Source organism: Telmatherina bonti (genome assembly GCF_933228915.1).
Source record: "Telmatherina bonti genome assembly, chromosome: 8".
NCBI lineage: Eukaryota > Metazoa > Chordata > Actinopteri > Atheriniformes > Telmatherinidae > Telmatherina > Telmatherina bonti.
In genome coordinates, this window is record NC_136626.1 from 27,577,175 (window position 1) to 27,604,534 (window position 27,360).

A 27,360-nucleotide genomic window follows, 5' to 3' on the forward strand; every position below is an offset into this window, starting at 1 on the left:
ACGGTGGTGTACGGAGAGCACGCGGAAGCTTTGGGCCATAACTGCTGCTATTGGTCAGGACTTCGCCGGCTCGAGCGCGTGAAGTCGCGCGCAGGACACGCACAAGCTTACTGAGCCTTTTTTTGTGGATATTCAACTCTTTGGATTTGGCTAAGAGTTTCCTTACTGTTTGGGTTTTTACTTTGCATGCCAAACCTGGGGGAACGGACTGAAAGACAACAAACTCTTCCGCGAGGCTTTATAGTTTTCGCCACGATAATTGGTAAGTTTTTTTTTTTTTTTTTTTTTTTTTTTTTTTTTTAAATGTTTGCTTGTTTTTCTTCAGTTTTTAGCAGTTTGTATTAAGTTGAGACATATTAGCACAGCTTTCCATCAGCTTCAGGCCTATTATTATGAAGAGGAAAGACATTGACCGGAGATCATTATGTCAACTGCTTAGCTTGCATGTAAATTGTGACGACATGAATAACTTAATTTAGCATTTACTGACGACAGCAGAATGCCATTGTACCCATAAATTATTATTATGAGTTAACAGTAAGTCATTGGTGATAATAAATCCTTAGGATGATGATAACTGCATCTTTTAACCACATCAGCACTACTGTAGCTACAATTGGTGGGACTATTTAAGAATTAGATCATATGTTAAGCTCTATATTCCCTGAATAGATGCATGCCACAAATAGAAATATAAAAATCTTAGACTAAAATTACGAATCACTTGTTAAGTTTATGTGGCGAAAGCTTGTTTTTCAGCCACTGGGTGGCGACTAAGCATCTTAATTTATGTCAAAAGCTCCACTGAAGTGTGCAGAGAAGTCCTCTCTTCTCAGTGAAGGTGCTTCCTGAGCAATATGTCTTCGCTCGTTCATGTATTGTTAAATAAACCACTAAACAAAATATTTACTTGTGCTGCATCAGTGTGTGATGCGACTTTTTGTGTTTCATTGGCTTTCGGTATCCGGAAACTCTTGTCATCTTTCACTGGAATATGGTGCGGGGGGGGCGGACATACTGGATATAGCCTACCACGAATTATCTGGTATCCCTTTTCCTGAAGGGAATAGTCAACCTTGTCCAACATGTAATTTGCATAGTGCTTACGGTGACTTTAATGGTTTCTGCCTGCTGCTGAGGTCAGAAGGAAGAGGATGGCGTCAGCACTATTAATGTCATTACCTTACACCTGATAGCCTAGATTCACGGGGAAGATTTGTTTTTCCACACAAAGCATATAAAACAGCGTCATTATTGGGAATGCTGAAGGATCGTACCGCAGCTGATTTATAAAAAAAGAGAGTTACATCTTGACAAGGAATCTTCTTAAACCGTCTACTGTCCATAAAGATCTAATTAAACCATTCATTTATTGAACTGACTTGTTTGGCCCTCAGTCCGCAGAGCAATACGCCGGAATATCCAGGCCAGACGGTTTAGCTGACGTGTTTGTTATTTTAAGGACAAATACTATTTTGAGCCCGTTGCACAGCTCCCACACACGAGGATCTTCAAATACAGATTATTTTAAAGAACTACGTCCTGGCACAGAGCTGTGAGTGAGAAGATGTCAGTCTTCAATAAGAAGTAGCTGTATTGCTGATTTTGAATAAACTTGGCTCATTGGAAATTATTAACCCTTAATTATCATGAGGAAAAAAAACACATTTCTCAAATTTTCTTTTAAATCTATTTATGAGCCGTAAAAGCACATTGGCATGCTGATTTCTGGTCGCATACTTTGTTCTATACTGTAATTTATTATGAATGGCCTAAACTTGTCTGCACGCCAAGTGGGTGTGGATCTCATTTCTATTGGCTGGCATAATCAGCGTCCTGAAAGAGCTCTCCTGTGATTGGTCGGACTGCCTTGGGGGTTGTGGGCGTATTTTATCGATGGTGGAAGTGGGATACTTTGTGACAACGTTCATTGTGGACATTTCAGTGGGGCTGCTGTCGGTAGGAGAGCGCAGCGGAGAGCCTCTAACCCGAACGAGGCTGTGCAGCTCGGGACCGTGTGCTCGTGCGCCTTTAAAACATTCTAAAGGACTCCATATTATTTTTTTCTTTTCTAATTTTTAAAGGACTTGGATTTTTTTTCTCTCTTTTTTTAAAAAAAAAAAAAAAAAAAAAAAGCTAACTGTCTGCATAAAAGCGGCCATGGCTTTTTTTTGCTGACAGCATACTTGCGTTTTGGTCTGGCATTTGCCCAACTATGTAGCACATCGGAAGATTTGCTTGCACGCTTTAAAACGCAACAAAAACAAATCAAACAAAGAGACGAGCCATACTTCGTATGTTTGATTTTTATTTTTTTCCCCGAGGGGAATATTCTCATGATATCGATCGGGGAGAAGACGGAAATTGTTTTCTACTAACTCTTCGGGGGTGAAGATAGAGGACAAACCAAAAGCTAGAGAGAAAGCTTTCTGAATGCTGCCTTTGATTTGAACGAGAGACGGTCGTCGGAGCGACGGATACGCTTCACCATCCTCCTCACCTTGTTCATCCCCGACTCAGCTCGTCTTACACCCCTACCCCCAACCCCCCCCCCCGTTTCTCTGACCACAGGTTATCGGATGGACCAGCATCCCAGCGCCCGGAGCTGCACCAGTCGCGGGGCTTCGTCCTGCGAGGCCGTCCCGGCTGAACCCTCCATGAATCTGTACATCCACTCCACCACCGGCACACGCTTCGAACTCTCCCTGCCGCTTGAGGAGACCGTGGAGGGACTGAAGAGGAGGCTGTCTCAAAGACTCAAAGTACCAAAAGAGAGGCTCGCTCTGCTACACAAAGAAACGTGAGTAAACCTCGAAAATAGCCTACATTTAAATCGCGGAAACAAACCTTAACGTCTGTCTTCAGGAACCAACTGGTGCTCGGTACTGTGGGCTCTAGACATGTACGAGCAACACCACCATTCCGTGTTTTAAAAATAAAACCCACTCTGGCTCTGAGGGGATATTTCTCTACGTGTAGCTACTTTAGAGTTATGCTTTGGAGGTCGAGGAAACTCCTCTGCCAAGTCGCACAAGGGATGCACTGGTGATTTTTTTTTTTTTTGGGGGGGGGTTGTAATCCCACCTGCAAAATGGTAGAAGTCTGTCTGAATTGTTTAACCAAGTAGGCTGCCGTAGCTTTAATAGCACACATGTACATTGTGCCGACATAGGCTGCACATTACTTGTTGTAAAGTGTTAGTTGTATCAGAGATTGTGGTTTTGGAGAAGGAGAAAGATAGAAAGCAAGAGGAGTGAAATGCAAGTATACCATTAATGGTTTCTACTTCATATCCCAGTGTTAAGTATTGGCTGGCCAGTTTTTTGAGCATGCAAATAAAGCTTCTGTAATAGCATGCCTGTTAAACCAGAGCTGCATGAGCATGGAGTTAAAGCTATTATTATTTAAACTTTACCAAATCTTAAAGGTCTCCAATGATTCAGGTTCAGACTAAATGACATTACAGTTGTGCAGGTGGTGTTATGCAAAAAGAAACATGTGGTGGGGGGGATTCAGTACATGCATACAGTCAGCATTGTTTTTTCAGGTCCCCTTCCCCTCCCACCCATTGTAATCACCCTATAAATCACATCATCCCTTAAAACCTGAATACCCCCTTTTAATCCTACTCCTGTGCCTCAAACTGTAGACCAACATCAAGTCAGAGCTGAAGGTCTTTGTTCAGCTCTATGGGGTGAGATTTGGGTCATGCCTGTCTAGCAGACTGTCCTAACCATCTCTTGCAACCCTTAAGGGAGGAAAGAAGCAGACAAAGATTTAAGTGTTTAGAGTGTAGCATTGTGATCTGCAAGAAAATATGAGACCGTTATGCTACTATTGTTAAAAATAAACATTAAAGACATTAAAATATATTTTATTCAAGTTATCATTATTAAAATATTTTTTGCTTAAGTTATCCTCAGAACTAGTTGAGATGTGGTGATACTATTCACAAGAACTGTTAAAAGCATTAGCTTTTTTTTGTTTAAATTTTTTAAAATTGATTTTCTGCTGTTCATTTGAGCAAGCAGAAGAAAATACTTACCTCCACTTAGGCAAGTGGCAGTAGTGCCAAATATCCACTGTGAGCACTTGTCAAGCTCTACTATACTTGAAATTGAAATATGACGGGCCAATCAATACTTCTCTTTCATAAAGCTTTCACCCACGGCTCTTTTCCAAACTAGTTTTGAAGTCTGTCTGCCTCCCCTTCTGACTGAAGGGTGTTTGTGTGTCTGAAGAGAGAAGATATTGTCAGCACAGTCTAATTATCTCGTTCTGTCTAACCCTGCAGGCGACTAAGTTCAGGCAAACTCCAGGATCTAGGCATCTCTGATGGGAGCAAGTTGACGCTTGTACCAACAGTTGAAGCAGGATTAATGGTAAGACTCTCCTTACTGTTGTATTCTTCTACTTCGGAGTCCAATTACAGATATAAGAGATGTTTATTTGGATCTCATGAAGCTTATATCATCAAATTTACTTCACTTTTTAAATGCATTTTTATTTTAAAGTCATTTTAAAGCCTTTTGTCTAATTTTCCATTGTGCAGTCTCAAGCATCAAGACCAGAGCAGTCCGTAATGCAAGCCTTGGAGAGTCTAACAGAAACTCAGGTAAGCATCTTGTTTGTTCGCAAAGCTACTGTCTAATATTGTGACCTGAGCTGCAGATCTTCTGTGCACCCTGAGTATAAAAGGTTGCAGCCCATAGTTCAGTCACGGCAACGACCAGATATGACATAGATTAGATGAGATGGGCAGCCTGTGCAAGCACAAGCCTCTTTGCTGTGTAATCTCAAGCTCTTAAACAAGCCAAGCCATGCTAGCTGTCCAGTGTGAGCTGTTAGGATATAATAAGAAGCAACCCCCCCCCTTGTATCCTAGTAACATCTCACTATGTGTGTCTGTGTGTGCATACATGGCACTGCAGGAAATAAGGATGAAGCACCACACAAGGTTTATTCTTAAGCTGCAGAAAGGGCCAACACTTACTTCCACCTTTCTGTTTATACCTTTTATCTCCAATCTCCACTCCTTCTATATTTCGCCCACTAAGAGACACACACATGCCCCGTCAGTTTCCAGGAAAGAGCGCTGTGGCTGAATGGAGATTGGGTGAGCTATCTCACTCATAAACAGAATGCTGGATCATCAGAATGCAGCCCTCTAACTCTGTATTAGCATAGGGTTCCTGGAAGCTTTGCCTGCATACATGACCCGAGTGGGGCCTACACCCTGTGCTTACAGTGAAACGGCTATGTCGACTTGCTTAAATACAGTATGTATTTGAGTCAGTGCGGCATGACTCACCAAAATGATCGATAGTGAGAGCGAAGCAAGAAAAAAAAAAACTGGTTCTATACTGGCCGCGGAGAGAAACTGAGTGAGAAAAGGGGCGATAAGGCTGAATGCACATAGACAACAGTGTGACGTAGGAGGTACTCTGCAGCTGACTGACTGACTCAGATCAACTTCCTGTTGTAGCATTGGTTAACACTGAGACGTATGTAACTGCATCAGCATTGCGCAGCTGACTGATGTCAAAACAGTACAAGATGGTGAAACCTGGGCGCTGATGCAAGGAAGGAAGCAGAGGTTTAGGTCCTGATGAAATTGCCCTGCGATCAACGCTGCACATTACGTTGAAACTTTATCTGAGGATGTGGGCTGCTCTTCAGATACCCAAGTGTGGTTCTGTATGGCTCCTTTCCCGACTGATAATTTTGCAGTGGAAATCCTGATCTTGTTGTGTGTGTGTGAACTCAGCGTGCGCCTCGTAGCACTGACAGCAGATGACTGTATGTGTGTGTGTGTGTGTGTGTGTGTGTAGGTGTGTGGACATGTGCATGTTTCTTTTTACTGCAAGTGTATGTGTGTATGTCAGAGTGTTAGTGGGCTGGAAGCAAGCCTTGCCCATCATGTGGTATGCCTTTGCTGGGCAGCCAAGAGTGACTGTCATTTTCACCAGAGGCAGATGATAATTCAGCAGCCAAACCAGAAGAGTAAATTTCTCACTCTGCTTTTCTACCCGACTGGCTCTTTCTTGCCACATAACCCTGTTTCTGTTAAAGAGATTCATTATGAGTCAGATGCCGCCCCCCCCCCCCCCCCCCCCCCCCCCCCCCTTTTTTTTTTTTTTTAAATACTTTTTCTCAAAACTTGGTTATCAGGCATTACCATACACCATACATACGTTTGACTTTCATGTTTATGTTAATTATCAGGGGGCATAGAGAGAATAAAGGGCTCTGGAAAAAAATGATATTTGGGGAGACGGGGGTTCAAATAAAGGCTTGAAGCTGCTTTAGTGTGTTTATATCCAGACAAATTGATCCCATTTTATAATTCATGAAGTGAAATGGAATGATATAGATTGCAGGGAGATTACGGATCTGAGTAAGATTAGGAAGTAAGAACACAAAAGCTTTGCCTCATTTCCTCTCTCCCTTCCAACTGTGGGGCTATCAAAAATCAATCAATGCACTTAGCTCTTAAAAGTGTCTGACGCAGAAACTGATATGCCCATGCACCCAAAAATAGCCTCAGGGAAATTTGGGGTGGTTCTCGGTAGTGGTTACCATAGATAGTGTGTGTAACCCCCCCAATAAGAGCTCACTTCTACAGATATCTGAGTTATGTAAGGTCTCATTTCAAGAGCAAGTATTTTTTCCAGGAAGTGTGTGTTCATTGAATACTGGACTGAGCGGATCACCTTCTGTCTTCTCCTTCATGAGGATTCTGTAGACGTGTCCAGTGTTGTCTTGACTTTGTGTCATAAGTTAGAGGTGAAAGTGTTTAATGGAAATGGACATCCCTCAATTACTGAAATCAGGCTCCTCCTCCTCCCCCCCGTCTTTGCCCAGCGTCCTCTTTTTCCTCCTTCTCCCTCTCTTGTTTATGCTTAACAGCTCTCCCAGGGCACTATAATTTAAATGTGCTGTGGCTTGCAAGTTCAGCTATGGCTGCCTCTGGACCAACAGTTTCTGGCTCCTTTTGCTGCCTTAATTCCGCATCTGGCATCTCACTTGAGTTTTTTTTGCATGACATCTAAGCTGCATTAAGCCAGTTCCTCCTGACAGCCCATCAAAATACAGTTGCTTGCAAAACTTTCTTCTCATTCTGTCTGCTAAATAGAGCTTCTGTGTGCTGCATATATTTGCACACACACATACACCAGAATTGAAAGGATGTACTTAAGAGGATTTCTGATCCTGGTGAGAGAATCAGAAAATGCCTGTACCTTGTAGTAAAATGAAAGTATGCTTAGATGACACACAGTGAAAGGAAAATTAAGGCAGTATTTACTAATTCCCAGCTCTTTGTCTATTGATCTTTTTATTTGACAGAAAGTGAAGGATTATATGCTCTTCTCAGCACACAGGGACTATTTGCTCATTGATGCACATTGATGCTAGAATAAAAGCCAACCAGGCAGGCAGGGAGGCAGGCATCACCCTTACCATCCCCCTCCTGCTGCCCTTCCCCCATACAGCCACCTCTTTGTTCCTGTCTTAAAGCATGAGCACCAAACCTGCCCAGCTGGCAAACACTCTACAATGATTGAGGGCCGCTCTTTTCGTTTGGTTCACCCCTACGCTCCGTCTTTATCTCCCATGCATCCACTGGCTGCAGCCATACCTAGCTGCGTACAGCCATAGTGCTGCATCCTGCTTTCAAAATCAATGGTCTGCCCAGCTGGGGTGAGACTCAGCAGGCTGCAGATTGAGCGGTATCACAGATCGCTTTGGGAGGAGGTCGTCTGTTGCCATTCCATATATGTCCCACTGGAATATGCAGTTACATATCTGATCCACTTTTCTCGCCTCCACCTACAAGCACCCCCTGTCCTAATACTCTCCCCTCCCCTTTAGGCCTGGATGATGCTCAGTTTTGTCACATTGTCTAAGAGCAGACAGATGCATACTAACAGGATTTAACAGTCTGTCGGGAGGCACCTCTGGATCACCCTTACCTCATTTCCTGTGCTCTGCATCCCTCAGGGGCTGACAGGTGGAGGAGAGGAAAAAGGAGAGCTTTGTACAAGTCATTTGGCCACACATCCAATCGTATTTATGTGTGTGAAAAAACTAGTTTGGGGACATTTTGCGGGAAGACCATATATGCTTCCAAATGATTTAAAGAATAGCCTTTTTTTTAAGTCAGTGAACTTTGAATATGTGCATGTCTGGTTTTCTGCACAAAAGTGTGTGTAAAACAGCTCAATGCAGATGGTCAATATGTTTCTCTTTGCAGTCCTGCAGTCTGTGCACCACCTTATCTAGATGCTAGTTAATCAGTAAGATCAGCATTACTAGAAATCATTGGAGAGTAATTATATTGAGGATTTGGGAGTGCAAGGAATTGAAAACTGACTGAGTTAGTCTGATGGTCAATGTGAGAGGATCCTCCCCTTTTATTGCATGCAGCCCCCCCTCTGTCCTTCTCACTGCCATTGAAATAAAGGCATTTTATATGCATGCGGCTTAAGAGAGGGAGTCTTTGCTCTTTACTATGGTAATTTGCCTTTTTTGTTACCTCGATGAAAGCTACAGAAATTAATTTGTTGCTGAATGTCTAAATCAAATTGTGTACGGAAGGAAAGACAATGCTGATCTAAAGGCCCATTCAGTCCCTGTTCATGTAAATCCCGGCCTTGATAATTGCATTAATAAGATGATCACGCAGTATTTTTGCACCTGTGTAATCCCCTTTGTGATGCTTAGACACACACTCAGAGAGGGATGCTGGAATGGGTTTAGGGAATCAAGGTGTGTTGTGGGGCAATCAAGGGAGAGCTGGATTTTTGCAGCGGATTTCATTGTCCTATTGTGTATATGCATCTGGTCGCATGGGTTTATGTGGGTGTGTGCATGTGCCAACATCCATTTTTAATGTCTGTATCTTTGTGTGTTCCCTCAACGAGCAGCCAGGAGAGTCTTATTTCTTCATATTAGAGTCGTGACCGTCATTGTTTTCCATTCCCCAGCGACACAGTGCTTTTGTGATTCAAGTAGCAGGCATCGTGACTAGTGGGGCTACCGTGTGGGAGGATGGAGGCCAGTAATACCATGCCTGATAGCCATTGACATTATCTAATGAAGTCTGTTAAGAATATGTTGCTGCAGAATGGTATTGGGTCGAGGTCAAAAGACCTAGGATGGTACAAAAAAAAACTGAATCATCACTGAAATTTCTTCACCGCCTTTCTGACTTGCTATGTTTCTACCATCCCCAATAATTGTCTGACTTATGGTTTTGGTGCAAGTCATTGATTTTTTTTATTTTTTTTTATTCTTCTTTCTTTACTTCACATTTAGCTTGTGTATGTCTGCAAAAATACTATCAATAGTGTCCTGGTGTGATCAAGACATTTTGGTCAATAGGCAGGTTAATACAGCTTTTTGAACCATGCCATTGACCTAGCCGTCTGTCCGACAGGTGAACAGCTGCAGTGCAACCAGAATATGGCTGGAGGAGACAACTTCCTTCTGTCATGGCTTCCCTCTCTCCACCCTCCTGTCCCGCCTTCCAATCCTCTATCCTCTTTTCTCTGGCACAAAGCTGCTCAGTTGTTCATGAATGTCAGCTCAGTGCTGCCAGCACACTCCACCCCCTCTCAACCTCCCCTCAGCCTCCCAGCTTCTCTCTTCCTCCCATGCGCCTTATCTCTCCCCCTTACTTCGCTTAGTGTGCAAAGGAAGAACGACTGCAAATGAGTTCCTTGAACCACAGGGACCCCAATAAATAAAACTGTCAGCCAGAGATGTCGAAAGAAAAGAAGGAGGAAGGAGCCAGAGGCACACTCTCGCTGAATATTTCATCACCCACCAACACCACTACCCCTCTGACACCCTACCCCCATTGCCCGCATCCCCCAGCTACCCCCACTATCCTCATTCACTCATCTCTCATGCCATCCTCCCCCTCTTCTCCCTCTCTGTACATCTCCTCTCCACCACTATACCCCCCCGTGGCTGCCCCTTATCATATTCTTCCCCATTATTGCATAGCAACCACAGCCTCCTGCTAAACAACATACCACCTCCTGGACAACAGCGACTAAAACAAAGGGCTTGATGGCATTAGCTCTGGGGTCACTTGTTAAAATAGTGGTAGTAACATCCTCTGAGCTCTTTGTCAGCACCAGGACACTGTTTCAATGTGGGTGTTTGCTGCAGAATGAACTCGCCCATGCAGTTTCTGCTGAATATAATCCACTGTTTGTGTTATCAAGATAGACACACCTGGCTCTTCAGGCATCAGTTCCTCCTGTCTTTGCATGTCACTGATGCTGTATTAGAAAGAGAACAATGACGACCCGGGTTCCCTCTCCCCATTTCACAACCAAAGTGGGACCCTCCACCCTTCTTGTCTTGTGGTCCTCTTTAACAAGCCAATACAGGCTACCATTCGCTGAGTGTGCTGCAGAGAATAAGGTTTAAACATGAATAGAGAAGGGTTGGAGAATTTAAAAAAAAAAAAAAAAAAAAAAGCCACAAAGCCCTCCTTTTGTTTGTCTGTGATGTTCCAGAAAGCACTATGTGGTGTTTGTCCTGACGTCAATGGTAGCCAGCTACATCGGCTGTCTTGGCTGTGCTCTTGAGAGCAGACAGGCATGTTTGGACTGGAGCTGAGCTGCTAGCCGAGACCTCTGGGAATCATCCGCTTGCTAGCCAGCTCTCCAGCACCACAGAGCCGCTCCCTCTCCTCAGCCCCCCCTTTAGACACACATGTACACATACTCTCCAATGCATTTCCTCCCCTTGTTTCTCTCACAGGCTCTGTCCGTCTGGAAGAGGCTTGTTGTTACACGATCACTAGCCAATCTAGCCTCTGGCAGGCAGGCCCTACTGTATCATCCTCCACCTCCTCCCTTCCCTCAGGAAACAGGCACTATTTCAGGTGTTCCACTCCACAGCTTCCAGCTACACAAGCTGTTCACTTTTTCTTTTTTTTTTTCTTTTACTTACCCCCTTTTTGCTGTATTTTTCTCTTTCTATGTTCAAAATTGAAGCAGCATGTTAGAAAAAGATAAATTTCACACTTGAAGTTTTTTTTTTTTTTTTTTTTTCTTGGGGTGGAATAAACGTTAACCACAAACGGGTGTGAAAGCAAGTGATCAGTTCATCGTTTAAATGCCCCCCCCCCCCCCCCCCCCCCCCCCCCCTGTAATTTTCACTGCTAATGTTTATGTGGGTTTTTGGCCTTTTTAATTTCTAGCCTAAAGTCAACATTGTGTGTGTGTGTGTGTGTGTGTGTGTGTGTGTGTGTGTGTATGTATTTCTGGAGACCCCATATGAGTCACATGCGAGGCTTACACAAATTTTTAGCTCTCATGCATGTGAGACTTAACACGACTTGTGTGAGCAACTTTATAAATTGACTTTATGAGTCAACGACAGCGAGCCCGAGACCTGGAGTGACAAAAAATCAAGTGGAGGAGGAAAGAAGAAAAAAAAAAACCAAAAAAAACCCACCAAAAATGAGGTGTGAGGAAGAATGCTTGCCTCTCTCTCGGGCTAATTTGAAGCCTGCCATGTGGTGTTGGGAGCTCAGTAGGAGTGCATGAATTTCATCTTGGTGGTTTTGAATAATCCACACTAGTCATTATAAGGGTAATCAAGCCTCCTCTTTGTTTCTCCTGCTGCCACTCACTGTCATCGTTTTTTCTCACACTTTCTTTTGCACAGATGTGTACACACACACACACACACACACATACACATACACACAAAACAAACAAAAAACAGAGTAAAGCAAAGGCGTTTATAAGATCCTTTTTGGAAAGTTTATATCGTAAAAACACACACACACACACACACACACACACATTGTTCCTGCTTCCTGATGTATGACTTTCTCTTTAGGAGCCGTTGCTGCCTCTCCGAAGATAAAACCATATTTGTAAATGTCAGTAAAACCTGATCCCAAATGGTTACTAGAGACACACTCGGATGCCTCATGGGAAATGGAGCCCATGTCAACTGGACTTTGACTCAGACTGGATTTATGTAAATACACGACCAGTAGGTCTAGTAGTCCAGACAGACAGATACTCACTCGATACCTGCTCCACTCACTTCTCTAAACACTGGGTTGATGATCTCCCGTGGTGGGGGGAGGGTCTTTGAATTTGTATGCATATGTGTTTGTGTGTTGTGGGCTGGCAAACTGCCGACTCATCCTCCTGACAGCTGTCAGTCACCGGCACAGTCATTGTCTCCTCCTCCCCCTCTAGTTTTCTCTTCTTTCTCTCTCCCCCCACCCACCTTTGGAGACATTACACACCTCCTCCCTATCATGCAACCTTTTGAATGTGGGGTTTCCTTAGACCATCTCACAGAGCAGTGTGCTGTCCTTTCCTCCTCACTTCACACCCCACCTCATGCCTGCTGGGTTCATTACCTCACCATGATGGCTAATCCTGGCAGGTGTGGACTGTATCAACAAGCTGTTAATGGTTGAGTTTCTTCTGAAAAAGCTGAGTTTCTGTTTATTTGTCAACCTTCTGCATGCTGTTTTGGTTGCTTTAGTGTTTTGATTATTTACATTTTCAACTGCAGACATCAGATCATCCCAGCCCCCACCGTCCTTTCACCTGCCCCTCTCCTCTCCTTCCATCTTCTTTTCCACACCATGTCAATACCAATGGGCAAAGGTCACCCTGGCAACAGAGAGGCAGTGGTCGATATAGAAATAAATAAGCAGAAAAAAGGGGAGAGGAGTGATGGCAGGGTGATTTTCAGGGTTAACTACGGGCCAGCATTTTAGAAGCACGCTCCAAAAACTGTTTGGGGGAGAGTGGGGCCTCTGCTTTTGTTTGCTGGCTTTGTATCTGGATCTTTATTTGTTTTTTTGTTTTTTTCTGCTTTGCCATTATTCTCTTAATCTTCTGCTGGGTTTTTTTGTGCTTGCCATTGCCCTCATGTAGATTTAAGGTACTCCCTGTCTTCCTGTTTCATCCTCCCTCCCTCTCTGGGGACTGAAAGCACACAGGAAGAAGTGCTTGTTAAAAATGTTTTTGGATAGAGGCGTCCCTTTCTGTTTGCCGCTGCTGGCTGTTACTGCCTGTTCTAACTTTAGACGTTGTTACTGCTGAGTCTTCAAGAGTCAAAGAAGCTTTCTGACCCCTGAGTGACACTACCACCATCACCACCACCACACACACTCATACAAACAAAGGCACACAAATACAAATGCACAATCGTTAGTTGCAAGCGGCAATACACACGAGTGAAACTGTGGAGCATGCAGGAGTAAAACAAAAGAATGTTTGTCATTTAGTGTGAATCTTCCAGCCAAGTCGTGACAACTCTGCTGTCTTGTGTGTATTTGTGTGTGTCCATCCGGGCCATGGGTGGGTCAGTGAAGGCCTCCACACTTGGCCCTTGTTAGCGTTGCCAGAGCTCCAAAAATGGGCAGCCCTTCCAGATCCGCTGCAGATCCACAGACAATTGCGTGTTGTGTGTTTTAAAATGCAGGGCGGGTGTATTTCCTGAACGTGGGACTGATTTTTCAGGCTACGGGCCAGACAGAAGGGTGGCCTTTGTCTCTGAGCTGAATGACACTGCTGACTAAGAGCAGACTGCTGGGCAGTTGAAAGCAAGCAAGAGTGGGCTCTATTTGTGTGTGCGTTTTCCAATAGGGCTCTTATCCAGAAGTAAATGGACCACTGTTACAGAATAGTGAATGGCTGCGTGATGGTCTAATGTTGTCTGTCCATGTCTCTGTGAGGGGAAACTCAAAGCAGTGTCGTGTCTTTCTGAGCTGCTATCCATGGCGCAGACTATTTATTTAATAAGACTGTATGCATGTAAGTTTCTTTCCATAATTTTATTTAAAGAACCAAAATGCATCTAAAACACGTAGAGCTTGTTTTCAGACTGCATCATCCCATCTATCGAAGCTGCATTTGTGATTTGTATATTAGAAAATGACCTGATATGCTTAAACGTCCCCTTCTTTTTGTTTGCACAGGTCAGTGACTTCCTATCTGGCCGCTCCCCCCTCACCTTGGCGCTGCGTGTAGGTGATCACATGATGTTCGTCCAGCTTCAGTTGGCGGCGCAGCAGTCTGGAGGTCCCCAGCTTCAGCACAGGCACCTCATCACCCGGGGCAACACCGAGGCTGCCACGGCACAGCCCACAGGACAGCCCTGTGTTCCCCATACTCTCCCGCACTCCCACCACCACCCGCACCATTCACACAATCACCCCAGTCCTCACTTGTCCCAACCTCCATCCATCCCTTCTTCCCCCTCTTCCCCAGGCTCCCCCTCCTTCCCCCTGCCCTCCACGCACCATCAGCCGCTCCCTCCCTTGTATCACCAGTCGCCCTCTTCCACTCACTGTAGCCCCCCTACTCCTCCACCCCATTCCCCTCGCCCTTCTCACATCCCTGGGGGTCTTTTCCGCTCTCCAGCTCACCATCATCATCACCACCACCACCATCACCACCACCACCACTACCACCAGCCCTCCACGGGCCAACCCAGCCACGACGTTGGCCAGGTCAGCCCTGTAGCCCCGGTCCTCTGCCCTGAGGTAAGGACTAAAGAGATTCTTACCTCTTAATGTCAACAAATATTGTCCTGTTTCATTATTTCAGCAAGTGATGGTATCACAGGCTCTGAGTCCTCTAATGAATGGATGATAGATGTATTACGATCATTTAACCTGCATACTCGCAACAAAATCATTCTCCATTATATTAATCAGCCTAATGAAGGATAAATTTGTTGTTTAGTCTGATCTGTAGAGGGCTTGCACATGAGTGTGTACGTGTGTTCGCTAATCACAATAAATTTAGTCATCATTAGGGTATTTTCACACTTAGAAACATTCGATGTACTGAATAAATTGGAGTTGTGATAAAGAGCATGAAAGATTGAGTGAATCAGAGCATTTTTTTTTTCTCTGCCACTCATTAACTGTGTAATAAAACTTCATAAGTATTTATTTAACCATGGATAACGCCAGGAGCAACTCTTACATTTTATCTCCCTCCCTGAGTTCCTGTTTGTGGATAGAGCAGAAAAAAAGAACCAAATGTCGGTGGAGTTTGTGGGAGAGAGGGTTCACAACAAAAAAAAAAAAAAACAGACGGGGAAACTTAGTAGTTGGAAAACGGAAATGGCAATTCCTTATGAGGCTGCCATTCGAACACAAACAGATGTTTGTCTGGTTTTTGGTTTTGCTCTCATTGTCAGTTGATAAACTTTAGTTTAGCTCAGTTGACTTCACAGGAGGGTCTTGATTTCTCCATTCACAGCTTAAAGCAACTTGATACACTGCGTCTTTAGGTGCATGGCATGGCGTTCAGGCGTTCTTGTTTTCTTGGGAAACATAGCCATTAGCCTTATCTACAAAGGTTAATCACACACTGCAATTGGTGGCTGCAACACTCTGAAGTAAAGGTCACTTTCAGAACTCATAAGGCTTTTTATAGATATTTGTTTAAATGCATATGGGTCAGGGGTCAGGGTAGGATTTCAAGTTTATATCCTATGTAAACATAAATTTGTTGTCTTTCTTGCTTATGTGTCCAAAAATTGTTCCTGCAGGCTAACTGCAGTACCAACAGCCCCAACAGTGGCACCAGTTCCTCGCCACGCTCCCGTAAACCTGGTGCCATAATTGAGAGCTTTGTTAACCACGCTCCCGGAGTCTTCTCAGGGACATTTTCAGGTGAGAAGACGCTGATTTAATGCTGTTCTGTAGCTTAACACACACCGTTAGCTCTAGCTATAAACTTCTTTCATTGAAATATGATTGCTTGAAAAAATGATTAAAGAGAACATTAAACACTTTGCTCCTCTGTTTGGTTTCAGGTTTTGTTTTAATACATTATTGTGTTTGTGTGCCTTTTTCTAACTAAATCTGAACATTTATAAACTAATATTTTTATGATCTTATTGCTTCCTCTAACAGGCACTTTGCACCCTAACTGCCAGGACAGCAACGGTCGTCCACGACGGGATATTGGTACCATCCTGCAGATCCTCAACGACCTCCTGAGCGCCACACGCCACTACCAGGGCATGCCCCCCTCCCTTACTCAGCTCCGCTACCAAACCCAGTGTGGCTCACCCACCTCCCCATCCCCCTCGCCGCCTCCTTCGCCCTCAGTTGCTGGCACAACAGGCCTCTCTGCCAAAGCTACCTCTGTGCCTGCTGGCAGCCATAACAGCCCTCCTCCAACTCTTCATCCACTGGTGCAGTGCCAGAGCCAGATCCGCATGTGCAGACCCCCTGGTGAGTTAGTCTATTCCACACACCCTCCCCTCATGTAAGCATGTGATGAACGCAAACAGAATCAACTCCCTTGAACACAAAGTCAATGTGCATCCCTTGAAGCTGTTATGCCTTTATGAAGCAGCTGCCACAGCTTTGAATGAGTGAGATGTGTGCATACGTGCCTACATGTGCATGTTTGTGTCAAATGACAATAGAACCCACCATTTCGGTGAGTTCAGCTCTTTGCAAAATACTGAAAAATTCATTGCCATCTTTGTCTTTTTGTATCTGTTCTCGTAGCACATCATGAGTAGCTCAGCTCTGTTGGGATCATTTTACATCACTGTCTGCAAGGGCTTATTTTCATCTTTAAAATACCGACAAAGTAAAAACAGAAAAGTCAGATTAAAGAACAAAAACAGTCATGCACACATGTCTCTTGGGTTTTGAAGCAGATGAGAAAAGAAGGAGGAGAGGAATCTCTTTAGGAAGGCAATACAGGCCTCTCCAGGCCTGTTCAGTCAGGCTTCATTTATCAGTGAGCCGAGTTGGCTTTGCTTTTTTTACATCAAGGAGATAGGTTTGCCCCTCCAAGCCTGGGCTGGGCTATGTTTAGATTAGATTAGATTAAGCTTTGGGTGATTTGGTCTATGTCCCTACATATGAGCTGAAGTTGGGGCATGTAAGGGCTGGACACATTTTGGCATACCCATCCCCGAGGTGCTGGGTCGGGAGTAGGTGCCAAAATTCAGATGATGACATTTAGAGCAGAGGTGTCAAACTCTAGGTCCTCTGTGGCTGCTTTACTGACGGTTTCAGATAAACCCCCACCTCAACACCTGACAAATAAAAGGATCATTGCAGAACTTAAAAACAAGCTTTTGGGTCAACTTGATTTGACTCAGGTGTAGTGCTGAGTCTTTGTAGTGACATCGTCAGACAGATGTCCAGAACATTCAGTTAAGGTTGTATGGTTAGACTGACTCTGCTAGTCTGGTGCTGAGGAAGTCAAACAAGTCTTTGGAAAAGTTAGTGGAAAATGTTGCCACTTTTTGCACAATGGACATCTTGATAGGGTCCTGCGGGGTAGTGCTTGATCTTTAATGTTTTTCAATTTGTTTGATAAAAGGAGTTCATTGTTTTCTATTGTTGTAGTTTGGGTTTCGTCCCATGTTGCAAGCATGACAGAGCCTTTTTTATTTGCAAGAAATAAGCACGGGCTCACCAGCAATGGACACTATCCCCCACATCATCCTGAGGGCTCAGTGGACAGTTGGAACAACACAAGTTTATTTTCCAAACTCAGGGAAGACCATTCCGTCTCTGGTCCCACCTACATGCTTCCTCCTGCTCCTTCTCCTCCTCCTCCTCCTCCTCCTCTCCCACTCTTGCCATTTCTCTTCATCTGCACTCAACAACTCACGCCAATGTTTCCCCCCCCCCCATTTGCTGTCCAAAAACAGCCTTGTCTGTAAAATCCATCTCTCTGTCTTCCTCCTAATCACCCCCGTCCTTTTCCATGTCTGTGTTGTGCATCAATACATTGTCTGTGTTCATTTGGCCTTTAAATAGATTTATTCCAAAATGCTGCTCTGAAAAGAATTTGCTTTGTGGAGTCGAGGGCAGCGAGAGGAGGAGGAAGACGCGGAAGACGGGGGTTGTTAAAACTACAACACTAAGCCTCCATTCATCATATGGTTGTTTATATCCTGGCCATCAGTCGACCAACTGTTCACCTCTTAACCAAGGGCAAAGGGTGAAGCCTGTCTAATGACGGTTCCCCATTTAACCGCCTTGATCCATCTTCCCACTTACAATGTGAACTTATAGAAGAGTTTACATCTGTGAGACAATGGATGTACTGGTGTGGACATAGGCCATGTGTCTATTTGTATCCTGTTCAACATGGGGTCTAAGGAAGCCCATGACTAAGCGCTCTCAGTCGGTCTTATCAGCCGACACCTGATGGAAGACTTACTTACTGGACTTAAAACTACGGCTTAACTACTTCACAGAAAGATGCCGTCATTCACCTTTTCTGCACCTAAAAAAAGAAAAGAATAAAAAGAGGGAAAGATTGCACCTCTCATCTGCGTGAAAAGTGTGAGCACAGTGAAACTCAAGCTGAGACAGCCTCTTGAAAATGTCACATTGCTTGGCTGTTTCCCAAGAGCCTTTACCTTTTCCACTTCAAGTTCATGCGCAGGGTAGGGATGACAAGCGTAAACAAAAAGCTGAAGCACACGCACACACACACACTTAACCACAGATGCTCAGTGAAAAGCTTGTACGGCTAGATTGGTTTCCTGGTTTTGTTGAATATTATTTGCTGAGTCGAGGGGAGGCTTGTCCACACAGGACTTGTGTGGAGGGTTTAGGATTGTCGGGAAAAAGCGATTGTTAGCTGCATTCCTTTACCCAGAGGGAAGGTGGTCCCCCCACCCCCCCATACTGCCCCCTGACAGGCTTGCATTGTGCGGAGACTGGGGACAGGGACTGCATACAGGGCTCCATGCTGGACTATTATGGGGTTGAGGAGGGGATTATAAGGCTGCCTTTTAGCCCGACTCTCACCACAGCTGCTTTAGTTCAACGAAGCCACATAGAGAGAAGCAAAGCAGAGGCAAAATTTAGCTCTGAAAGCATCTCCAGAACCCCCTCTTCTTTTCTTGTCTCTCCCACATCCCGTGCAGCACCCCCTGCCTCCTTTTGATTTGTCAGGTCGCGTTAGCTTTGTGCAGGCTAAAACTGGACCAGCAAATGGGAAAGGGGGAGGGCACAGCGAATGAGGGAGACGGTGAGAAAGATCTTTTGCCCTTAACCTCATTGAGTCCTGTATTTAAACCCTGACCTGCCTGGCCAAGACTCGGCACTTGATCCACTAGTAGACTTAACTCCTCTCTCGTCGCTCATCGATATGCACGCTAGGATACACGTGCACCTTTAACTCAGCGAATGCCCTGGCGATGCTCTACGACTGCCGAGGTATCCAGGAAAGCCAGTCAAGCACATCAGGTGCCCTTTCATTGTCAACAAGGAAAGTAAGAGGAGGAGAGAGAATGCAAATGAACTCTAAAAGTCATTGAAGAGCTTGTGTCCCTGCAGGGCTGTCGGTGCCCTTTCACTGGCTGTCACAGAGCTCATATTAGCTCATATTGATTTGATTGGTTCTTTCTGTATGTGTCTAATTAGTCAGGTTAATTGTTGATGTTCATGTCTGGATTTGTTTATGCGATTTGTTTTCAAATAGCTAGGTTTTTCTGGGCCGCGTGACTAAACGGCTGGGCTGTGCTCCCGAGCAGTTGAAACTTGTTCTATTTGCCATAGTGTTTGAGCTAATTTGATGTCTCGAAGCCATTCATTTTCACCTCACCGAGCCAGTATAAGAATAGGGAGAGCATGCTTTCTGTTTTTGTTTTTGTTTTAAATTTGGAAATTTATTTCATTTAACAGTTTGTGCACTACAGTAATTACATATGATGTTTTATCATCTTTATAAACTAAGTGAACTTTTTGACTATCTCTACAATAAAAATGATGATTTGTTTAATGAGTTTTAAATCCCGCTGTAGTTTCACCCTTTAATTTAGCTCCAATATTAGCGACGGTAACACTCAAAGCGAACTGAGGCTGACTTTGCTGCAATGTGATTTTCATTCCTCTTACTCTTCCCTCCCTTCTCTATCTTTCTGCCCCTGTCCACCCCTCCCTCTTCCCCCTGGTTCCCTGGATGCTGAGCAAACACAATGTTCTCTCTCCAAGATCACAAGATTTATCAAGACAAACAAACAAACAACAGCAATAAGACAACTGCAAATGAAGGCCAATCTTTGTACAATCAATAGAAGGAGAAGCTCCTTTAATCTCCCCCCGCGTCCTGCACACTGCAGCCCTCCTCCCTTTTTCTCTCCCTCCATTCTCTGGCTCTCCTCCCCCACCCACCCACCCAATCCTCCCACCCAACCACCCCTTCTCTCCCTCCCTCCTGTGTGCTCCCTATCTCAGTCCTTGCTGTGTTGCTGGGCTGGGCTCAAAGGCGAGGAAAACTGACTGACGCATCGATTATTCATAGATCAGCCCCTTTTTTCTCTGCCTGTTTTTCCACCAGCTTTCTCTGCAATGCCCAGCAATATCTACAAGGCCTGCTTCAGAGCCTTTGGAGAGGAGCATGTAGGAAAGGAGAATTAAAAGGAACAGTTCAGGAGTTTTGGTCGCTGTGACAGGAAGGGGAGTGGTAAAATGATAAAGGAGACTAGCATTTCCTTCCTCTGTGTGCCCTTGACCTGTCTTCTGTTTGATATCTTTCCCTGTTGGTTTCCAAGAAAAGAGCAGTTATTGCATCCTCATTGGTCTTTTTATTTTCTCTAGAGGATCTCTGAGAATGGGTTCTCTCTATTTTTCCGCTCATTCATTCCCTACATCTCTTAGTTACCTCTCTCTGGGTCCTCCAAGGTTATTGTGCTAACGTCAAACCCAAGCCTCTCCAGTCAGGCTCTGGGCCAGCTTGTGTGCGTTTATGTGTGCATGTGCTGTGTATAGTCTGTTCTTCTTAGCCAGCCCTAATAATAGCTCTACTGTCATAAACATAGTCTGGAGATCCCTGTGGCCAGCTGTGTCCGGCCTAGCCGCCCAGGGCTCCGGTAGTGACGCTGATGAATGGCTATACACACACACACACACACACACACACACACACACACTTGACACCAGTCACTGTGCTCGTAAGTTTGGTGGAGCTCCAAGCACATTCCGAGAGCTCTTGCCAAGCCAAAGGCCAGGACCTCCTGCCGCACCACCAAACTGCCCTTTACTGTGTGTGTGTGTATGTGTGTGTGTGTGTGTGTGTTTGTTCTTGTATAATGCTGAGTTGAGTGTAGATGAGCCACTCTAGAAACCACGGTCATGACTGAGGAACTCTCCTGACGAAATGAAGAGGGACTCCAAAGAAAAGCCGACAACACAAACAGATTTTGTTCGTAGGCATGTGCTGGCTTGTTGCTGTTTCATTCTATATGGCCTCCCCCTTCTTTTTTGGCTCATCGGAGCGGGGTATAAAAGAGACGAGAAAGGCAGGACCAGACGGGGAACAAAGCCTTGAAACGGCGTGTATGGATGTCACATGGAGCCGAGGCAGCAGAACAATGGCTCTAATGTTGGTGAACCCTCTACTAGTGTACCCCCTCCCTGTTCTCTAGTGATGACACACTACCCTCACACAAAGTGCACATGGCATCTGGACACAGTGCACATTTGTATGAGAGCAGAATATGTTGGGGGGGGAGAAAGACAACAGTTCCGTTTGCACTGCCAGACAGGAGGGAATATTTCTAGCTGGAGAAAAGGCTCTGCACTCCGATAAGTAAATGAGGGGAAAAGGTAAATTAAGCCCACACGGAGTCTGGAATTCATTCCGATAGCGGGGTGGGGGGGGGGGGAGTGCACGATCGATTCTGCAAACTGACACCTACGGCTGATCCTTTACCCTCCACCCTTTTCCTCCATCCTTTCCCCCGTCCCCCTTTGCCCTGGGGGAGGAATTCCTTAACCCATAATGCCATCCCCCCCCCCCCTCCCTCCTCTTGCCCACTCTTTCCCCTCCTTTGCACCGGACCTACCTAGCTGTCTCTGGGGAGTGGCAAGAGCTGGGAGGGGAGGGGGGGGCTTCACTGTGTATGAGAGGGGTGAGAAGGGTGGAATAGTGGGGGAAGCAGGGTGGAGTGTTCATTGAGCTGAAAGTTGGAGGCTAGAGCCATAAAAAAAAAAAAAAAAAAAAAGGGAAAGAAATGGAATAAAAACCCAGTTTCTGCCCCCCCCTTCCCCCCCTCTCTCTTTCTCTCAGCTTACAATTTCCATTCGCTTGCATTTTCTATTGAAAGCCAATAGCGTTGTCCTGGGCCTGAGATGGATGGCTGCACTAGAGCTAAGGTTTAATCAATAGGTCTTTTTAATTTGCCATCGATCCACGTTAAAAGCTACTGCGGCTGTTGATGCTGTCGCTGCATGCACGCGCACGTGCGCGTGTGTACATGTGCGCACGCACTTTGGAGTGAGCACTTGCATGCCCGTACGTGCATGAACATACACATTGTGCACGTGTGTTGTGTGAATACATGATGTAGTTGAATGCGGACTGGAGTGTGTTTGTGTGTGTTCTGGTGTGCAGCCGAGCCAGAGATGGCCTCTCTGCTTCGGTTTATTGACATTCTAGCCCATTATTTAATTATTTCATTCCCAGACAGATACTAATGGAGCTAGCTAATAGATTGCGGTTGCTTTCCCTTCCTTCCAAGCCTTCGAATATATGTATAAATGGAATTAGACTTTACTTGGCCGTTGTTGGAAAGCATTCACAGTGCAATGCGAGGCCCTTCCCTTGAGGACGGACTCCCCTATAGGCACATCAACAACTAGAAATGCTCTTAAGTGCACATCTAGTCAGTGAGACATGACGGGCTTAATTGTGTTTGCAGATATGGCAGTCAGCTGTCATAATGTGTCGCTGTTGTGTTTTCTGTTTTATGACCCTGCTCTTGGTTTTCAAGGAGATTCAGGTCTGAGAAGGTCTCCTTGCTCAGTGATAAGGGGATGAGGAGGCTAATGAAGCTCAGCGAAGGAGGTTAACCAGCACATTCAAGTAGAACATTGTGTGCACGGAGTGTGTGTGTGTCAGTGCCAAGGGAATGATCCCAGCGTGTCCTTGCATCACCATTAATCCTTTAGGGCTTTATCTGCTGCCTACACACACACACATGAACATGCTTCTCAAACTTCTTTCAACTAAAAAAAATTCCCCGCTTCTCAGAGAGAAAAGCTCGGCTGATCATCCCTTCGCTGTGTTTGTCTGCTTCTCTCCAGGCGACCGTATGCGTCAGACCGAGAACCGTGCAACTCGCTGTAAGGTGGAACGGCTGCAGCTGTTGATGCAGCAGAAGCGTCTGCGCAGGAAGGCCAGGCGGGACCAACGCGCTCCATATCAGTGGCTACCCAACCGCAAGGCCGGGCGCAGCAACAGCAACAGCAGCATGTCCAGCGAAGGCTCCCTGGACCTGGACTTTGACGACTCGGTGTGGAAACCTGACGTTAAGGCTGACTTGAAGTCCGAATTCGTCATGGCCTGAACCCTCATCGAATTCCAGAGATGTGAAAATCATCGCTTGGGATTTCCTTACAGATATGTGTGGATGGAGTGGATTGGCAGGAGGTGAGATACAACCCCAAGAGGAAATCAGCGTCCTTGTGACTGTTATCTGTCACATGAAAGAGAAGAGAAAAAAAAAAAAGAAAAAAAAGCTGGCTCCCTGCAGACTTTAATCCCATTCTGACCTTCACAGCTGACATTGCGAAAAGCAGCAACAATAGCAAAAGACATTTGGTGTAAAGCTTGGATTTGAACAGGCAGCAACTGGACTTTAATGTGTACAAGACTCTTTTTTTTTTTTTTTTTTTTTTTTTGTTGGGGGGTGATAACCAAGATCATACCTGTACTTGAGCATACCAGAATTTAGTGGGTGGTGGTATTTTCATTTTTTTTCTTTTGATTTTTTTAGTTTTTCTTTTTCTTTTTTTTTTTTTTTCCAAGCATACTCTGGGCAGAAATGAAGAGATCCACACTGGACTTACTAAAAGTTGACAGGAGCACCGGAGACTGCGGGATATATTCCAATGGGCATTCTTACTGATCTCATAACTTACCAACCAGAGTCCAGTTTTTACCTGTTACGGGGCGATTTAACCTTTTTTTCTTTTTCCACTTTTAAACATATTATATTTTATAAACAAGCAAACAAACAAAAAAATGTAGCATTGTTCACAAAGCATTCAGGTTTTCATATAAAAACTTCAAAGTAGTTGTTTATTTGCACATTTTCTTGTTTTATAACAGCTGGTTCAAAATGTGCAAGGAGGACGAGGTGGGGCCTGAAATGAGATGGAAAAAAGAAGAATATGGAATTATTGATATCAACCTCAGTGACGTAGGGTATTGATAGGAATGATTAATAAATAAACAAAATGAATTAATATTAACAAAAAGTGCTTTAGAGGATTTTAAAATGTTTAAAATATATATGGAAAAAAAAAATCTATTTTTGTTTCTCTTCCTATCTGCTGTTTTCTAAAAACAGCAGCCCTCTGTGGCTTTAGTCAAGTTGTTGACTACCAACGAATACATGCATCCATTCAATCATCCGTTAGCTCATTTGTGAATTATTTCATCTAGCCACAAGGAAATGATATGGAAAGGTGATCGTCATCCCGCCCGCCTGATGTCTTGCAGACCCAAGTGGACATGTTTGAGGGATTCGGAGTTTATGTACATAAATGTGTGAACGTTTATGAGGGTGTGTTTGTTTGACTTTACTGTAAAATTGATTTAGAATATCCCATGTTTTATGTCCACTTGTCTTCTCCCAAACGACCCCATAGTTTTGTAAAATCTCGACGATCAGCTACAGTGAAGGCATGAGTCATTACTTTATACCGCAACAGGCTAAGACGGTGAATTCTAAACACCCAGATTTAGGTCCTTTTGATGTGTAACCCCTGATGGTAGTTAATCTGTGTTTTATGGCATAGAGCGAGGAGCAGTGGGATCTTTTTTCCAGCATTATATAGTGCCTCCACCAGTACATCCATTGACATATCAGGTTAGGCCTTTCATGGTTTCGCTGCTACACATGGGAGCTAAAAATGAAAAAAAAGAGAAAGCAGGAGGGAAAAAAAAGTGACTTTTCTTTGCATGCAGAAGTTTGAAATTACATTGATGGAAGAAAGAAAAAAAAAAAAAGAAACTGGAGCTTTAGGAATGAAGGTTAACAACGTGCATGAAATTGTGAAGAAAATAATGCTGCTTTTGTTGGTGAGGTTTTTGTATCTTTTACTTTTCAATGTTAAGACAACAGTGTCCTGCTAAAGTATTATAATGCAAAACCAAAACGGATGAAGTTTAAGTGTGGACTCGCGTTGTTGCTCAGCACTGAACATTCCTGTTGTGTGACAGTTGAGGATGATGATGAGCAAAGAGCAAAAATGACTCTCTTTCTCTCGCTCAGCTTATTAAATGCTGGTTTTACCCCCCAGTGGCTCACAAGGACCCAGCCAGCCAACTAACTTTTTTAGCTATCCCTCCTCCTCCCAGCCTGAACACCGACAGAGGCTCGCACCTCGGACCCAACAGACCAGTGGATTTCCAGAACTTTCCGTGTAACCTACCCGAGAGAAGCGTCTGGTCTGTCTCTTTATCTGTCTGTCTGACTGACCACCCTACCACGATTGCACTCCCAGAGATTGCAGTGAGAGATTACCTTTTTGGTGAACCTCATCTTTTTTTTAAGTGGCCTTACCTTTCACTAAAAAAATGAGACACTTGGGGACAATGGGGGTGGGATTTCTTTGTTTTTTTGTGGTTTTTTTGCCTTTTGTTTTCCTCCGTTTCTGTTTTTTAAATTTTTTGTGTATCGATGTCGGACTTGTCATCAAGGCGCCACTTTTGTCACTGAGGACAATGGGCATCTGTCGTTTAGTGCTTTTAGCTGGTGGAGTCTCTATTATGTCAAGGCTTCTGTGCCTTAAAAATGTTGCCCTTGCATTGTCAGTGTCAGATTTGAGCTTGTTTCTGTTGATTGATACACACAACTGTAGAGTTGTAGATTTTAGGGGTTAAAGCTTGTTTGAGTGAATCAAATGCTAATCTTAAAAGTAGGTGTTGGTCCTCAAATGATGTCTTTGTCCCATTTCTTCATTGTGTTGCCATGCATGTTGGTCTGTTATTTGAACCTCACGTCCCTCTTGACTCAGTCTCCCCACCAACAAGCTGCAAAAAAGCTAAAAAAAAAACTTGTAACTGAGGAAGTTTACACCACAGTACTTGGAAAGAAACCGTTTCTGTCACAAATGAGAAGTCCTCTGAGGACTTCAGACTACAAGCACTTCCTGTTTCCTTGGATACAACACAGACTGAATTGAACCTTCTGCCCCTCCCAAATTTTATTTAATTTTTTTTCTTTGTATATGTATGAACTATACTCTGTGTGTGCCTCACTTCTGTGTGAAACTCAAAAAGAAGTAAGAAAACAAAAAGATGAGCATTACAGAGGGGATTTAAAAAAAACCAGTACGTTGGTGGACTTCTGATCACGTCATTTAAGTTGCCTGTTCTTTCTTGTAGCCAACTATTGAAAATAACAGGATTCAAGAATACAATTTACAATGTTCTAGCTCTAGACCGGTGTAGCACATGTGTGACTGTATTAATTTATGAAACCAAAATGGTAACTGTGAATTATGTATTTCTTTGTGCATTTGTTTTTTTATCTTTTTTTTTTTTTTTTTTAAAAAGCGAAAAAAAACAAAACAAATAAGGCAGGGGAGACGGTTGTCGGGATGCGGCAGCAGCTGCTGCTCATGTCTGAAAACAAACTTTTTTTTTTTTTTTCTTTTTGTTTTTTGGTGGAATATAATGGAAACCAAAACGAGTTTCTGAAAAATGTTTAAAAAAAAAAAAAAAGAAAAAGTAAGGAAAAAAAACTGAAAAAATATATGAATATATTTTTTTTTCTTAAGCAATACATTTCAGTGTGACTTGTGATAGAACATTTTCTTTTTTTAGGTAATAAATGAATAAAAAAAAATCTGAAATGAGTACATTGCTTTGCCTCCAAGTGTATTATTTACCGACTCGTTCAATAACATGGAGTTAAAGTTGCTATTAGGTCTATTATTTCATGTGAGATCCATTTCATGGAGTAACCTAATATGAGTGGCGTGTGAAAAAGTGGTGAAGCTTGGAACTGCATTGATGAAATATAGCCTTGGCCTGCATCAAAAGCCAATAGAACCAATGTTTGGACTCAAATTTCTTTGTGTTGAGGTGGATAGTCCGCATGCAGTTTACAATATTAAAAAAAAAAAAAAAAAAAAAAAAAAAACTTTTCTATTTGATTAGCCTCCAAGTCAGGATGAGAAGTCACTGGGATCAAGACATTTCTGTGTTTGGATAAGCAGGTTGAAAGAGCAGAAGGCAGTTCATTGAGGGAACCAACAGAAAAATCCTTCATGTGTGAGACAGCCTGTCTGGAGATGAGACGGAATATGGAAGTGTAGTGGCAGGCATGTGAAAAGAAGAA

At 44.0% G+C, this 27,360-nt stretch overlaps 1 protein-coding gene across 1 annotated transcript; it reads left to right on the forward strand.

Moving 5' to 3' along the window:
• midn (midnolin) lies at window positions 1–26,878 on the forward strand. The gene is made up of 8 exons (XM_079244782.1): window positions 1–262; window positions 2,572–2,800; window positions 4,295–4,382; window positions 4,553–4,615; window positions 13,979–14,545; window positions 15,565–15,688; window positions 15,932–16,255; window positions 23,093–26,878. The coding sequence occupies exons 1-8, from the start codon at window positions 187–189 to the stop codon at window positions 23,353–23,355; spliced, it is 1,734 nt and encodes a 577-aa protein (XP_079100908.1). The 5' UTR covers window positions 1–186; the 3' UTR covers window positions 23,356–26,878.
• Window positions 26,879–27,360: the final 482 nt, after the last annotated feature.

Coding starts and splice junctions, on each gene's coding strand:
- midn (XM_079244782.1), top strand. CDS start 187: ATGCCAAACCTGGGGGAACGGACTGAAAGACAACAAACTCTTCCGCGA. Junction 4,616..13,978: donor AGAGTCTAACAGAAACTCAG/GTAAGCATCTTG, acceptor TTGTTTGCACAG/GTCAGTGACTTCCTATCTGG. Junction 15,689..15,931: donor CTTCTCAGGGACATTTTCAG/GTGAGAAGACGC, acceptor TTCCTCTAACAG/GCACTTTGCACCCTAACTGC.